Here is a 16767-nt window from a genome sequence, read left to right as displayed (position 1 = left end):
GAGGAAGTGACAAGAGGTGTCCCAGTCCCTGAGACACATGGAGAGCAAACCCCAGAATGCAACCGTTTGGTCTACCATCTATCAAATGCCACCCAACCCTCCAAGGTGCTGTTGTGTCCTGTGGAAGTGATAATGGACACAAGCATGGGCACCTTTGGGAGCCCTGCCCACCTCCCTGGGATTGCAACTCACCAGGACGTGGGCAGCTCTGAAGAGGTAGCTGAAGGGGTAGTAGAGGAGGTTGATGAAGGAGGCGGCATAGAGGTCAGCGTAGCGCATCACCTGGCTGGCAAACAGTGTCTGCCGAGAGCCACTGCGGAAGAGGCTCCCCATCATCCCGTAGCACATATCCATGTCGTGGGTCACTTTCTATGAGGAAAGGGCAGCTTAGATCCTGGGCCAGGCAGGCAGCACCTCAGAGCCATGACAACACTGAGGTGGAGCGCCCTGAGGGCTGGGGGCTACATGAGACCTGCAAGGATCTCCGGCAAGGCTTTCTGTGCTTGTATCCCGTGGCATCAGGGCACAGCTGAGCCCCAGGTAACAAAGGAAGGTGGCAGCAGGCTCAGGGCCAGCACTGTTCTAGGCTGGCACCCCAGGGCTGGCTGAACCAGAGGCTACAGCCCCTCTGAGCCTCTGTGTGCCAGTACCACATGCTGCAGCAGTGAGCACCCTCAGCCAGTGCTGCTGTGGGCATGGGGAAGGGGACCCTATTCCAGACCAGGCTGCCTTTCAGGAGTGCCAGTGACACCAGTGAGCTGAGACGAAGTGGCTTTGCCAAGCCTGCTGTGCCCACCCAAAGGCAGAGCAAAGCATTTCAGGACTGAGCAGTGGGGTTGGGTTGTTAAGCCCTTTGGGATCCAAAAGGATGAAAAGGGATTTTGATGATTGGTACCTTAATGCGTCTCTGGATGGAGCTGATGTCAGGGCGTTCATTGCTGCTACTGTCCAGATGCCTAGTTACAGGCGAGAAGGTAAATACATGGTGTGAAAAGTCTTTCAGAACCAGATGCTGTGGGATGGGGCTTGGGGGAGGGAGGCTGGTCTGGAGGGGAAGGTTGGTCTTGTGGGCAGAGCCCAGGCCTGAGTCAAAGCTCCAGCAGCAGTGCCGCTAACCCAACCCCAAGGTTTTGTCATTGCTGCTCATTAGCCAGGAGAGGCAGCAGGAAAGTTGTCACTGTTTGAACACTCACTTGTACAGCTCAGCCAAGAAAATGTCCAGACTCTGCAGCTCTTCAAAAAGGGCTGGAAAATCCAGAAAAGAAAGGGGAAAAGGGTAAGTTTAAACTGTTGAAATGAAAAGGGCTGAAAGTGAACCCACTCCCCTGCCCGCTCCTCTCACATGGCAGCGGACGGACACTGGAGCAGGGACACTGGAGGCACCTCATGGCCTCTGGGCAGGGAGAGGAGTCAATCACACTCTGTGCCATGGGCAGAACTTTGGGCTTGGTTTCTGGTTGGCCCTTTTGTTTTCGAGGCTGAACCTTTGCAGCTCTCACCAAAACCTTCCAACCAGCCATGGGGCACCTTGCATAACCCCCAGCCCTATTTACACACCAAAGGGCAAACCTGGGAGAAAAGCAGGAGCGCTGGAGGATGGGAAACACACAGCACTTTGGCGGCAGAGCAGCAGAGGGAGTGGGAGGAACGAGGAGGAAGCAGCTGGTGAATAGGGACTCCCTGCAGATGGGAGAGCAGTCATGGCTCAGGCATTACAGGGAGAATAACCCAGGTCTTGTCAGAATTTTTTTAACATAGAAGCCACGGCTCCATATATGCAGAGGGGCAGGATGTTCTGGGGTTATGGATGAGGAACAACTCAACCCCACCCAGCTGCAGCTTCTCCCGTGGCCAGGGCAGCACTTGGCTGATTACACACAAAAGCCCCTGGGAAAGAGCACAGGAAAGGCCTGGGACCCCAAGGCCAGCCCACAGAGAGGCACCCCAGCTCCTGCCACGAGCATCCAGACCCAGGGAAAAGGGCCAAAAGGAGAAGTGGCAAGCCAGGGTGATCTCTCCCCCGCACCCCTAAGCCCTGGCGATCTCAGGGGTGCAGCATCAGACAAGCAAGAGCAAAGCCTGGCCAGGGGCTTGCCCGGCTCCTGACCGCTTTTGTCTGTCCAGACGTGCAGCTCCTGCGCCAGCTCGGGGATCACCAGGAAGGTCCGCCAGCCCTGGCGTTTCTTGGATTTGAGGATGTCTCCAAAGATATGGTCTCCGATGTACAAGATATCCTTCCCTTTGGCCCCCAGCAGGTCACAGACCGTGTCCGAAGAGCCTGAGAGAAGAATGGCATGGCTCAGAACAGTGAGCCAAAACAGGTGCGTTTTCCTCCCAGAAACCTCTACTGACTGACCATGGCTGCCCTGGACACTGCTCACCTGCCTGGGAGTTCACCCAGGAGCAGCTTTGCCCATACACACCCCTACATGAATGACAGCAACAGAGGCCATGCTGCCTCCCACCCCATGTGAGAGTAATGGAGCCCTGGGTGTCACAGACAGCTCTGTATCCACCCACTGCCCTTCCCTGGCTTGGCAGAACCTTCCAAGCATGGTCATGCTGGTGGCAGCACCTTTAAGTACAGCTGGGGACACTGCTGTGGGCCAGCTGCAGCCACCACAAGCCCTGCAGGGATTTTCCAGACCCTCCCTGGCAAGGAAGAAAAGGACATTTGAGGAGGAACAGGTCCATCTTGTCCCTGCATTGTGCAGTTCTAATCATGGAGAGCTTCTGGTGCAGTGTGCAGAGGGCACAAAACAATGTGCTTTGGGAAGCACAACCTTGCCTGGCACAAGTCCTCTCACAGCTGGAGTGGCTGAAGGCCACGTCAGAGCCGCTCCACAGAACAAGAAGGGCTCCTGCCTCACCTCCCGAGTACACAATGCCGTGCTGCAGCGGGCCAGTGTAGGTACCAATCTTCAGCTTCCCGGTCACCTGTGGAAGGAGGTGTTGTGTTAGTGCTGAACAGCTGATGGCCTGGATCTTTTCTATATTGATACTTCACTCTTTGTCTGTCTGTCTGTCTCACTCCCAAGCAGCCCATAGGTGGCTTTCCTGCCACCTGCAGTATGTTAGGGAAGCCAGCAAAGCCTTGAGGTGATGGGGTTGCTCAGGAATCACTAAGAGGAGACTCCAGCCCACAGCCTCTAGGGTAGGTCCTGCCTAAACACTGCATTGACCATTGTCACTGAGAGATGCCATACAGGAGGTGCAGGAGGCCTTCCAGCCATGGAGTACCCTCCACTGACCACTCACCGTGTCCACCTGCCGCAATACGGTGCCTTCCCCAAAGAAGAGGGGTTTCCGTGCATCCACCAGGATCAGGTCAAAGTAGGACTGCCATGGCCGATGGGCACTCCCAGGCTACAAAGGCAAAAACAAACCCCAGAATCAGGCACGACACAAAAAACCACAGGGAGTTTAACTGGAGTGTCACTGTCCATAGCCATAACCTCGTGACAGTGCTGGTCCATCAAAATCCCTTAGCTCATGCCTCCTGTGGGACAGTACTGGGGTGCCAGCACCATCTCCTAAAGCACTCCCCTTTTGCCACAAGCCCATCCCATCCCAGCCTAGCAGTGGGGGCTGAGGACATGGTGTGAGACAGGAGAACAGCACTGAACATCCCTGTCAGGGCACAGCTGCCATGTATAAAGATGCTGTAAATGACACCCTACCACTGTTCCTGAAGGTGACATCCCGTGCAGATCCAGACACATGCAACTCCACGGCTTCAGCTTACAAGGCCATGCTGGTACTTTTGCCAGGAGTGGGAGAATGCCTGGACTCTATTTCACAGAGCATGGCTTTGAATCACAGCCCTGCCCAAAGGATATTGAGCCCTTTCTGCTCCATGTTTCTGCACTTTGTGAGATCAAGACCACAGCAAGGGGCTTCTTTAGCTAGCAGTTGTGGTGAGTTTCTATGCTCTCAAAATTTCTCCCTTGGCTGCCTTCTGCCTTTAAAGCAGTGTGAGAACACATCTTTTGAGCATGAGATAGCCTCTCACTGGGAGACTGAAAGAACAGTACAAATTTGTATCATAAGCCTTTCTCCAAAAGTTGCAGGGCTGAGTTTTGACTCAGAAAACCAAAAAAAAAAAGCATGACTGAAACTTTTAGAGTTATGATAATTAAGGCATGATCAGCCCTAAATGTTTCTGCTGTTTTATACAACAATTTCCTTTCCATCATGGCTTTTTTTAACAACATCTAAACCACTGTGCATTATTTCTAAGAAACCTGGCTACAAAACGCCACAGTTGAAATGTTTTATCACTGAAATAATGTTATCATTAACACAGATTATCATTTGAGACCAGACGATGCCCCTTTTCTCTTTGTTATATTGTATTTGCTTTGATCCCATTCAAACAGGACACAAAACAGCAAGTGTATTTTAACCAGATTAAAGCAACTAATCCCATGCAGTCGATGAAGCAGGATTAAAAAGCTTTCCAGCTACACAGATAATTAGGCACATCAGTGTCTATTGCAACTGCAGTCTAGAATTCACATACCTTTGGTCCATGTGGAAAGTCAAACAAGTAAGTCATAATTTTCTAAAAGAGAGAAAGAAAGTATTCAAATATGTGCTTTTAAACATGCATTTGTGTAGTTTATAAAAGCATACTTTTCTGATTTTATCTCTTTAGATTGCAGAACTTTATTTTCAGAATTTACACAGAGGTCAGCCTAAGATTTGGAGACAAAATGAATGGAACAGGACAGTGACAGGAATCCAACCAGTAGTTTTTAAAATCAAATAACACAGTTTCCTCAGAAAACTGCACACTGCCTCAGGTGTATCTTGCAATGCTTTAAAATGGTATATAAATCTTTAGATCAGCAGTATTGCAACATCCTGACATTCACCTGGAGATGGAAGTAACTGTGTTTATTTCTCAGCTTAGCAGACAGCCCTTTCTGGGTCTCAGACCTCTCCAGGACCTTGGTTTGGTGACCTGTCTGTACTCAGACTATCTCACTTGAAAGGGAAAGTCTGCATTTTAAAGGATGCTAAAATCCAAAACTGAATATCACTTTCCCTTTCAGCCCTTTAATTGCTGAGGAACTGAGTGAGGCACAGAGGGACTTAAGCCAGACCTAGCTCAGTGCCAGAACCAGGATTACAAAAGGTGACTCAAGACTTAATCTGCATCCACCACTAACCCATCCTACACGTAGGTTAGAAAACACACGATTCTCCACCAGAACATGTCCCATCAAAACCCATCCAAATGGCTGGCTTATGCTTACTCCATGATTCCCAACAATTCAAGCAGCACTTACATCTGTGTATTTATAGTCACTGTTCGTGACGAGAAACACCTTCCCCACTTCATTCATGCGGCTGAGCAGCAGTGGCAGCTTCCCCTGGAAGCCAAGGGGAACAAGTCACACACAAAAGTTACAGACATTCATCATGGGAAAAACACTCAACTATGACCCCACCAGACAAAAAAAAAAAAGCAAATCAAACCATCGAGCAAGCAAACTCACGTGTTGTGCACTGGCCAGAGCCAGGAAAGCTGCTGGTCCATCCAGGGAACCCCTCCAGAGCACAGCCCAGGGGAGGAAGGCGAGGGGGAAGGGCTCAGCAGGGCTGCAGTGCCTTTGCCAACCACAGTGCCAGGCACCCTGTGCTGCTCCCACCGATCTGCTCCAGCTCCAAGTCCGTTCCCGAAATGGGCCCAGAGGCAGGTGAAATCTGAGCTCATGAGCCACAAGTTGGAACGCATTATAATTCCAACCTCAAATTAGGGAGAATTTATTCCTGGGGCTATTTTTATTGAATCTGAAATCTCAGTCCACTGCCAAAATAGCTGATTACCTCACTGAACAGTTACCTAAGAATTCTGTAGGCATGTAACTAGAAACAAGGTTTACTGCTTTAAAGTGATAATCTACCACAGAGCACATCTAAACTAAAAAAATACTTATTCCAAAAGTGGTCCAGAGGGGCCTTGCACACTGCAGAGGTGGCAGGAGTAAGGGAACCACTGGAGCTTGCTCAATTAGATGTGCTGAACACACATTTTGGGTTTATCAAGAGACTAGACATTGGTGAGTCTTTCAGGATCTTTCCCTCAGTCCCTCATGGCTAAGCGTAGCTTTTCTGTTGGGTTCTTCAGCAGGCAGAAGAATACCTGTGGCTAAAAAGACGCTCAACTGTTGCATTTTAAAGAGAGGATTGCTTGGGCAGAAAAACATGGGCAGCGAACACAGTTGCTTTCACCGCTGAAAGAAACAGCATGAGCTTTGCCAGTGTGTTCACCTGGATAACATTTCCTCTGGCTTTTATATTTTATGTAAAAAACTGTGCACATCAATATGAAATCACGTGGGTCACTGGCTCAGAATAAAGGCTGTGTCTGAACTTTCCACTTCGTCTTTGGTTATTACAATAGAAATCACAGCCTTATCTGTTTTGTGATTTAGTGAAACAAATCGGCATGTTTATTTCTTGCCTGCTTAGTCAGTACTGAATGTCACATAGCACAAGGAAAGTAACTTCACACTTACATCTTTCACCACATACTTCTCCAGATTCTCAAGGGTCTTTTCCTTAAGCGATCCCTGAAATAGAAACAACAGAACCCAGTGAGGTCATGGAAACTTATGATGTAAGAGACAACAAAGTAATGCCAACTTTCACACTTTAAAATGCTGTGAAAGTACAAACCAGGGCGAATCTGAACCAGTGACTCTAGAGATGAGAGGCTTTGAGTAGCAGGGACCATCACAAACTCTGTGATCCATCGATTCCCTCACCATGGTAAATAATCCACTTCAACAGCATTTTAACCCTTTCAGAAGGGAATACAATAGAAACAAACAAAAAATAGATTTGCCATACCAAACAAGACAGTTAATGACCTGTCTCCAACACTGACCATAATGCTTTAGTCAAAGGCCAACTCCAACATGTATCACACAACACTGCATAAGGAAAGAAAAATAGATTCCTGACTTCTGCATGGGTAAATAGACCACCACAAGTACAACTGTGAGCAGAGTTCTCCTGTGATGGTTCTCCATCCCACCCAACAGACTGCTTGAATGAGGGAGAACAAGAAAATCAGGTCTTTAACCATATGTTAATGCTCACAAAATTATATTCTGAATTTGTTCACAAGAGTGTGCAGAAGATGAAATGCTGCTCTCTAATTAGAGAACAGCTGATGTATTTCTCTCTTTAATGCAGGTACTTTTTAATGACATAGGATAGTGCCAATGAAAACAATTTGCAGTAGAATACTGCTTTAATAATTAGGACAATGTTCAAGTTGTGGACTTGAAGTGCAAATACCCTCATGGCATCACGCTCTAAAACCCATGAATTACAGTACAAAAATGGAATCTGGGCACAAGAAAAAGGAATAGGAAGCCAAGCCAGATATGTTCCCATTCTAAGAGGGCAGTTTAAATCTTGACTTACTCCCAAACAACTGCAATCTATGATTTGCTCACTAGGCGGCAAAGCAGGGCCCTTGCCCAGAGGAGGCAGAGAACATCTGAACTCAGGAGTTACAAACCAGCCCCTCTCACCCAGTTACAACCATACATGTCCCAAGGAGTTCTTGCAGTCACCTTGTAATGAACCCAGTCAACAGCATCTCTGACATCCTGGAACATACTCCTGAAGGACATGAAGAGGTCTCCATCCTTAAACCCCGTTTCACAGCTGTGAAGAGACAGAAGAGAGATTTTAGCATACAGTCACAGCAGGTAAGAAACACACTAAGGAGCAAGTTCAAAATGCTGTTTGGAGTTTGTGTTTTCATCCTGCCATCATGGTTTCTTATCTACTACTTTACTGAAGCTCAGACTTGAAAGAAGTAACCGGAGTTTAACAGGAGCTGCGTGCTACCCAGGAATGTCTGTGCCTCCACAGCAGTACCACAGCTTTCTGCAACTGTAACTCTTACTTCTCACCCACAGTATTACAAGAAGGTAAAAAGTCTGCAGAAAACTGCAAAAATGCAGTTTGCAGCATTTTACAGAAGATGAATAGTACTGAGGGAATAAACAGAGTGGTGTCCTTTCTCCCTCTTTCCAGCACTAGAGAAGGGAGTGTCATGGAAATCAACTAAATGTAATGCTGCTGAGAGGAGGAACTGCTTCTATGTTGCACACTTAGAGTTAACATTAGAAATTAAAATGTACTCTGGAGGTATCTTTGAGACAGCCATGACAGCTTGCATCAGAAGAAATCAAGAAAGATTACACAGACCTGTATTTATTATGACAGCAATCATCATGCCTCTCCTGAGAAAAGGTACTTCACCTGATGGACTGCCTGCATAAAGAGTCCCTCCACTCCCAGGTGAAATCCCATTAAACCTTTGCCTTCTACTCACACATATGCAAAGACGACCCATCACATGAGGTGATAAGCAGCACAGCAGCATTCACATCTGCCAGTTCAAACCACAGCTTGTTTTATGCTTATACGGTTTTGACAGCAAGGTAAGTACTCATGCTGCACAAACAGCCTCTTACACCACACTGAGCACTTCACCTCTAAGTGTGCAATGTTCTTTATTACAACATGAAGCACTTGTGGTAACCATCTGAGGAAATTCAGCCTTTCAGTTACCAGTTCAGACATGGCTCCAATGGACACAGGTTCAAAATGAACTGAGTGGTGCCTGTGACCATGCTGTAAAAAGTCAGCAGTCCTAGAAGCTGCCCCAAATACCAGTGTCAGTCAGTATGTTGGTACTTATGTACTCTGTGAAGGAAATCTTCATAGCCAGCCTCCACTGTACACACAGATCAACTCATCACCACTAAATTACAGGAGGCCTGAGCCTTCCCCCACCAAAACCACTTGAGGGGGGCCTCCACTGATATTAAGAGCAGCTCCATCTGTGCTGTATTGCTCCTGTATAATATAATAACAATCTTACTGTTCCATCAACACCTCAAAGCGGAGGGAATACAAACCTCGTGTACCGGTCACAGTTAGTAAAGAAATCCACCAGGCAAGCCAGCAGGTAGGTCTCTGCAAGGAAAGAGAGGGAGATTATAACACAAGGACAACATCATACAGCCACCTAACTCTGGGCCTTGTGCCCAAAGGAAGAAAGTTCACGTAAAAAAACCCAAGCAGAAAAGCAGAGTATGACATCAGCAAAGCTTTACTGGCTTAAAGGGCACAGAAAGAGGACTGTGTTGGCTCACATTAGACTCACCTGGTAGATTGAATAATGTGTTCAAAATGTAAAACCTATCTGTGTCATCTCTCTGGATAAATTTATTTGGATATTGCTCCCGTGTTTCAGGCCTGAGAATAAATAAAGTGGACAAGAGTGAAACCACAAAACATAACAAAGATAAAAAGTGTTGACCTGCAAAACAGAGTTGTAGTGGGGTCTACTAACCAAAGTCTGCTGTGCTTTAATCAACACCCAGCTTCCCCACATGCACTGCTGGCACAAGAGCAAAAGTGCATCCAGGGGTATTCCCTGGGACACTCTGACTCCAGCAGAACCAGGACAAAGCCCTCATCGCTGAGTCAGCAAACTGAGCAGAGCCCACACAGGGACACAGAGTGGTCCAGAGTCCACAGCTCGACCTTAAGCCCCATGCTGCTGGCTAGGAGGATGCTTTAAATCATCTGCACTTTCATTGTTTGCTCATCTTAAACTCTCCCCCACTTTCCATGTGCTGCTCTCCACTCCCCCAGCAGCTTTCAGCCAGGGGTGTGCAGGGCTCTGCTGCAGGAGGCTCGCTCAGGGCCCTCTGCAATTCATCAGCAGGGTGGCACTGACTGAACTCACATCATTATTCTGGTCTCCTTAATTTCTGCAGCTTCTAAAGATAACTTTAGGCTCAAAGAGGAACTTCAGTGCATATACAAGGGCTTTTTTCTAAATTTTGGAGCCCTGATGCAAGGACTTAGAGGCCTGCAACGACTTTGTCACCCTGGGGGCCCTGAGCTTGCCTTGCCTTCCATTCATATGCCCCTGCAGCAGGAATGTGGGAGGTGGGATTTGCTGGGACACATCAGGCACATGGCACTGCAGTCCTCTCTGCTTCCTAAAGCACCTTCTCTGGGACAAGAAACACAAGCAGCCAGGGAAGGCTGCAGGAGATGGCATGCAATGCTCTGTTCTGACACCCTCAAAGGTCAGAAACACAAAGGGATAGAGCAAGCTTGTTCCTACCCCAAGCCAGCTCAGACTTTCTGAGCAATGGCTGTGGAGCTGACAGCCTCATGGGGCACAGGTCCTCATGCAATGGCTTTGTCTTGACTGACAAGCTGCTGACATTAAACTGTGCCAGGGCAGGTGAACAGCCCCTGGATGATCCCATCAACTCCTCCCCACAGCACACGTTCTTCTACGCCCAGCACACTACAGATGTGCCTGTGGTGGCACAGCCCTTTCCCTTGTAAACATCTGGGCTGTTGCTGTACCTGAGACCCTCATTGCATCCCCATTTAATCCTGGAGCTGCAGAACCATCAAAACAGCATCTGCTGTTCATAGAGTCCCTGAGACTCCTTATACAATGGGTGCCCTGAGGATCATTGACAGAATAGAGTGTATTAAGTCAAAAAGAACAGCCAAGAGTCTGCACTCACCCTCTGAGGAAATTGAAGCCATGTGCACACACTAGGAGGTTCCCATAGGCATCAACTTTCAGCAGATTTCCATAGTGGGTGTCAAACACCAGGCCTCTGTTAAGAAAGCAATTTAGGATATGAAGAGGCAAGTGCATCAAGGGGTGACCATTTTAACAGCAGCTAGAACAGCTCTAGAACAGCTTTGCTCACTTGGCATGGGGCATCTGAAGGAGCTGCTGTTATGATACAGATGGGGTCCCTACTTTCCCTTTCAGCTGGTGGCAGGTGAGCAATCAGAGCCCAGCATCACCAGGTGGGAGAGACACCTGACCTGCTCCCCACTGCCCCCAGAGCGTTTAACCCGAGAGGCTCAGCTGTGCACCTCCCAGGGGAGCTGTGGGCCTCCTCCACAGGGTCACACACCTGACACCTCTGTCGGGCTGCAGGGAACAGTAAGGTGTGATAAAGGAATTTCTCTCCTCTTTTTCATGGCTCTGTCACAGACAAAGCCAGATGGGGCATGTAACCATGGCACAAAATGCTTGGGACATTCCCAGTTCTGACTCTGGCAAAACTCAGTTATCTAGCAGCTTGCATCTGGAGAACGCAGCCCTCCCACAGAGACATCCCTTCTGTCCCCTCCCTGAGATGAAGCTGGTGGATTTAACAGAGCTCTCATCACGGGTTTGTGAAGGGCTATGCCTTGTTACAGGCAAGGGCACAGCCAGCAGCAACTCTCGGTTTAAAACACACTGAGAGGAGGGAAGGAAGGAGGCTGCCAGGCTGAAACTGGAACAAACCAACAGACCCTCTGGTCCAATCTTTTGTAAAGAAACTCCAAAGGAGTCAAAGAAGCAAAATCCAGCAAAGGCACAACTGGAAAGAAATTAAAGGTGCAGAGTTAGATCAAAAGCTTTGTTCAACACAAACAGTGCCCTTTTTACCTCTCCTACCAAAAGACAAAATGTAGGAATTTAGTAATTTTGCACCATTAACTTAGCACAAAGTTATGAAATCAAAAAGTTACTAAATCAAATGCTTTTGACATTTGATTCATCTAGACAGGTGAACTGGATTAGTCCCACTTTTATTCTTGTTAACTGTCAGCTTGATTTTCAGGATGTCTTACGCACCAGGACATTACTAATTAAAATCATTACAGAAAAGAATTCTGAGACATCCCAGTAGCCTCTTGGACAGTAATGTCTCCTTCTCCCCGATTCTGATTTCATTCCCAATCCAATTGTGTCTCTGCTGTCTTTGCTTTGAAAAGCTATTTCTGGACCATGTTTTCAGCAGGGTTCTTTTCTTGGATGCTCCCTCTTTGCTGGCAAGGATTTATGTGTGCAAAGGCCCCCCACATACTGGATTAGTCTTCTCCCTTCCCCATGATCTGTGGCCAGCCACAGGCTTCACATCCACAACTGAAAACCTGGCCTCACGTGTCACCTGTGAACTCCACAGAACAAGTATTTGAGGCCTCGAGCAGGTGGGGTCAGTATCTGTTAGTCATTTACCTGGTAGGGAACGCAGGATCATACACAAAATTGAGCAGCTCATGAGGGTATCCAATGGAAACTAATCTTTCTACGGTCAGGTCAAATCCAAGAGATTCGTATTCAGGGGATTTATACACTGTACCAAGATGAGATTTCAGTTAGAAAATTTGAAGACAGCTATGGGGTTAAACAAGAAGGCAATTAAAAGTAATGTACCCGTTCTCCCTCCTCCCTCCTCCACATACCATTCCCTCATCCCCCAGCCCAGAGCGTGGTGGAATTAGCTCCTGCCCCAGGGCTGCAGCAAAGCAGAGCTGCAGTTTGAATTTCAGCAGCAGAGTGCACCAGATGAAATATCCATCAGTTTATCATAGCTCTCTGCATCATGGAAAACATATTTCAAACAGCAGCTCCTCTCCCTGCAGTCCTGTTGGGCAGATGCATGAACACTCCCTGTTCCACCTGCTCCAATTGGGTTTTGGTTTGCTGTGTTTTTGCAAAGCCGATAAAGAAACCAATAAATTGTGGGAACACATGTATTGGAGGTTGGAAAGGCTGAAATTCATCACTTCTGTGCTACTGTTACTGCTCTGGATACAATCCCAAAGCTTAGTATTGCTCCAGATTTCATCTCAGGGGAATTAATGTTTGCTGCAGACTACGTTAGCTTGAAGGTAGAGCCGTCAAGTTAACATATGATTTGTTTGTTAATAACACCATATGGTACTGTAAAAATCTGTTCATTACTACCCTTGTGCATCAAAATGTGGCTTTTTAAAGCAAGCTCACTGCTCTCACATGTCAGAGGAGCTGCTCACCTGGGACACACACCTTCCCTTCGCTCCATGCAAAAGAAACAGACTTGTTCAACTAAGCCATTCCTATCATGCGGCCTCTCTTCTTCCTGCGAATGACCTTCCCATGTACTGAAAATGTTACTGTTTAATCAGATCATTAAATTCCCTCTAAAAGGCAATCAGGACAGATGGAAATCACAGGGTTTCTCTGGCAGTGTGTTTACGCTCGCTGCATGTCTGCAGAAGCCCAGAAGATAAGGGGCTAATGTGCATGTCTCAAACACTGAGACAGCTGGATAGTCATGAAACTGACCAAGGACTGTTGGTACTAACAACCAGGGATTGTTGGTAATAACATGTTGTGAGAAAGAACTGGATGTGGCTGGAGAAGGGGGCTATGTGGAGGTAAGGGCAGCACTTTTCTGGGACAAACATCCTTGTTCTGGCTCCTGGAGACAAGCACAGCACAGCTCGAGCACAGGAAGGAGGTCGAGAAGTGAGCATGGACTGTAGGGGGGAGATCAAGACCACCCAAGACCCTCCAACCCATTTTCAGAAAGGTCTGGAAGAATGAAGTACACATGGCAACTGATTTCCACAGAAAGCAAGAACCCTGTTTTCAAGGTGGGGAAAACGTATCTATAAAAAGATATCCTCACAAAGCCCAGGCGTGCGTGTGCCCCAGGACATTCCATCAGCTGGATCAGTGCTGCTGCCAGGACTGGTGATCTCTTTTTCTCATTTTCTTCCTTTCTCTCTCTCTCCCCCTTTTTAATTCATCTCTTTCTCTCCTCCCTTTTACCCTATCCTTTTACTCAAACCCCACTGCTGTGTACTTGTAGTAGAAGGTCAGGGACTAACATACCAATTTTCCTGCCAAGTGTAATTTATTAATAAAACTTTATAAGCTTTTGTGGACGCTCTGGCTTTTGTCATTCCTTTTGACCACAAGAACCTACAAATCTTGGGTGCTCCCTTCCCCTTAAGAGTGGGATACCATAATGTTGCTGTCTTAAACTGGTCCTAACATAAATAAAGACAATAAATTGACTGCAATGAGGGTTACCATGGGTTCAATGGGTCCAACTGCCTCAAACACTTGAATATTTCAAATTTAGCTGAAAATGTGCAAGTTATGCAGTAAACTCATTAGAAGACAGACTGCTTTTCCTAAGAAAAATCTAACACATCTGTGGGCCTCACAATATATATTAATACACATTGTCTATACTGCCCAGGTAATCACCAGATCACCAGCATGTATATTCACTGTGGGATAAAGAAGTTCAATCTGAGAGGAGAAAGCAAAAAAAAAAAAACCAAACAAAAAAACCCTAAAAAAAAAAAAAGGCAAGGACTTTAGATGAAACAAGATTGTCAGAACACTGAGATCACAGTATCCATGACAGAGGGCTCCCATATCTCTTAAGAATCTAAAAAGCACCAGAATCCCAAGAGTTAATTTTCCCCATTAAACTAACAACATTAAGAATGTAAAAAGCAAACCTGTAAGGGTCTTAAACAGATAACTAAAATCAAAAAAGCAGTTATCAAAATCTTCAAGCAATATTATACCAATGGCAAACATCAACAGCATGATACAACATTCAATGCACGTAGTCTTTTCTGTCCTTTAGGAAAGGAAGGATTGACTGAGATATAGATAAGAATAAGCAATCAAAAAGTACAGTAATGAAGAAAGCAGTGACTGACAAGGCAATTCTGGGGAGTGAGCTAGAGTTGGAGGGAGCAATAGGCAGTTAGGTGATGAACAAAATTGTGAGAGTGACATCAGAGCATCACCTGGAACACGGAATTCCTCTGATGCACGACAGTAAAGGCACTTCCCAGGGAAAATGCTTATAAGTACCCCTGCACATATTCTCAAAATGTGAAAAAGCTCCCTGTTATGTGAAGCAGACTCCAATCCCCCCCTCTGTCCATGAAGCTGCTGTACTCCTCCTTCTTTGCCTCCTGGGGATTTGACCACATTACCAACTTAATCCATAAAACATCACTTCCAAATAAAACATTTCTCCAAGGAAACCCTGCTCTTTCTGAACTCACCAACCACGGTGATGCTGTCCAGACACAAGGAACCTCAAGGAGCACACTGGCATCTCCTCTGGACAAGCAGAAGTGGTTCATCAACAGCTCCAGCAGAGCCTTTCCAGGGAAACTGGAGGGCTTTCTGATGAGCAATCTGTGTATCTTGTTAACACTCCACCAGGGAACAGCTGTATGGGACATGGGGTCAGCTGCTCACAAAATGCCCTCACTCGATTTCTTTCTGTATTTGCCTCTCTGTCTTAGAAAAAGCACCACAGACCTCCTTTCAACTCTCTAAGGAAACAAGCTGAAACACCATTAGGAAAAAGGCTGAAGAAGAGGTATCAACCTCAGCCTTCATCATCCCAAATCTCTGCTGAGGCAGTATATTTGATTAATTAGGATTAATCTAAATGTTTCTTTCGGGGGGACAGTTATTCCACGTATCTCTCAAACCCTAGATTTTGCTTCCTTGATGTCTCTTTGAATAAAACTAAACTCTTAGCTCATCTATGCCTCAGATCCCATCTCTATCTTTCTACTACTCCACAAAATCTGGAAAATGAGAACGTTCTCCTTGACACATGAACTAAACAGAGACACAGGAAACTGGACTTGTGAAAGGGACAATAAATGTTCTCTAGTTACCAGCATATTTACTGCTCCAGATAAACTTTCCTTTAATTAGACACACAGCTGGGAAGAAACTGAGAGCTCCCTGAGCTCACCTTGACAACACCCTACACCACAGCACTGGCTGCATCAACCGAACAAGCCACAACCCCCTGACATTTCTTGTAAGCCTGTTCAAGTAACAGGAGCTTCCTCTGGGCAAACAAACCATCCACCTCCTCAGATCCAGTATGGACAGGCTGACATCGCTGCAACTCTGGCAGCACATCTGGGGAAGATGCCCCAGTTACAGGTGTTACTAGATGAAAAAATTTCATTATTGTACTCAGGGCTTGTTGTTCTCTCCCATGTCTTGTTTACTTCAGGCAGCCATGAGGAAACAGAGTAGAAAGGACAGATCAATACTTTTTTCTGCAGCTGCATGATGAAAACATGTTTTAAACTTTGCTGGAATATCCCCTCCCTCAGACCTGGTTGCTGAATCCTGGTATCTCTGATGGAGATAATTTGTGTGCCATGGCAACGTCATGAATTCAGCTATTTGCCCTGCAGTGTCTCCCGTGCCCAGCTCTTTCACCCAGTTGAGAAGGGCCCAGTCTTCCTGCATCCCCAACTCTGTGACAGGGGAGGAGGCAGAGCCACAAACACATTTTCATACCATCCTTGCCCAACACACATGGGATGACAGTAAAACCAAAGTACATGCTACAACTTCATCTGATTTGTTTTTCTTACTGCTTGACGGCCATGTCTCTGCCACCAAGCCAAGTCCCCAGCTCCAGAGGAATTGTTATTTTAATAGTCCTGTTCCAACACAGGCAAATGCTTCAGCAGCACAGGGCAATCAGCACCCAGTGCTCATGGATTATGCAACCAGGGTGGAAAGAAAACAACGAAAGGTTTTAAAAAAACAGAAGCCAGTTGACAGCATTCCAGCTTCCCCTTAATACCATCACTTGGCTTAACAATACACCATTAAAAGGTAAAAAGCGGTACCCCGGAGTGAACACTGCAAGCCTTCAGGTCTGTGATGAGTGCGGGCGTCCCTGACTGACACAGGACGTGCTAGGAGGGAAGCTGGTCTGGAATGAGCAGGGGTTTTGCAGTAAGGTATGCAATTCTCATGCATTTGTGTGGTTGTGTTTACCTTTGCTGCCAAGACACATACAATTTTATAGCCTTCCTGAAAAGGAAAAAAAAAAAAAAGAAAAG

The 16767-nt window shown here is 46.7% G+C and overlaps 1 protein-coding gene across 5 annotated transcripts in view; it reads right to left on the bottom strand.

Annotated features, from left to right (window-relative positions):
• The window catches only part of NT5C2 (5'-nucleotidase, cytosolic II), a 60759-nt gene that overhangs the window by 1747 nt on the left and 42245 nt on the right, over positions 1 to 16767 (bottom strand). For 4 of the 5 annotated variants that reach the window (XM_048311173.1, XM_048311174.1, XM_048311176.1 and 1 more), the window contains 14 exons: positions 12095 to 12212; positions 10596 to 10691; positions 9203 to 9294; positions 8955 to 9012; positions 7596 to 7689; positions 6528 to 6581; positions 5295 to 5378; positions 4523 to 4564; positions 3259 to 3366; positions 2871 to 2937; positions 2108 to 2278; positions 1194 to 1245; positions 896 to 956; positions 193 to 369 (listed from right to left, as the gene is read on the bottom strand). In XM_048311173.1, coding sequence (XP_048167130.1) covers positions 193 to 369; positions 896 to 956; positions 1194 to 1245; positions 2108 to 2278; positions 2871 to 2937; positions 3259 to 3366; positions 4523 to 4564; positions 5295 to 5378; positions 6528 to 6581; positions 7596 to 7689; positions 8955 to 9012; positions 9203 to 9294; positions 10596 to 10691; positions 12095 to 12212 — 1274 coding nt within the window. Of the gene's footprint in view, positions 1 to 192; positions 370 to 895; positions 957 to 1193; positions 1246 to 2107; positions 2279 to 2870; positions 2938 to 3258; positions 3367 to 4522; positions 4565 to 5294; positions 5379 to 5504; positions 5591 to 6527; positions 6582 to 7595; positions 7690 to 8954; positions 9013 to 9202; positions 9295 to 10595; positions 10692 to 12094; positions 12213 to 16767 lie in introns of those variants that run through there. The other variant, XM_048311177.1, reaches the window with a different exon arrangement.

The sequence above is a fragment of the Corvus hawaiiensis genome, chromosome 8 (genome assembly GCF_020740725.1).
Source record: "Corvus hawaiiensis isolate bCorHaw1 chromosome 8, bCorHaw1.pri.cur, whole genome shotgun sequence".
Classification (NCBI taxonomy): Eukaryota; Metazoa; Chordata; class Aves; order Passeriformes; family Corvidae; genus Corvus; species Corvus hawaiiensis.
Note: the sequence above shows the minus strand (reverse complement) of the source record. Positions and strands in the feature narration are given on the sequence as shown.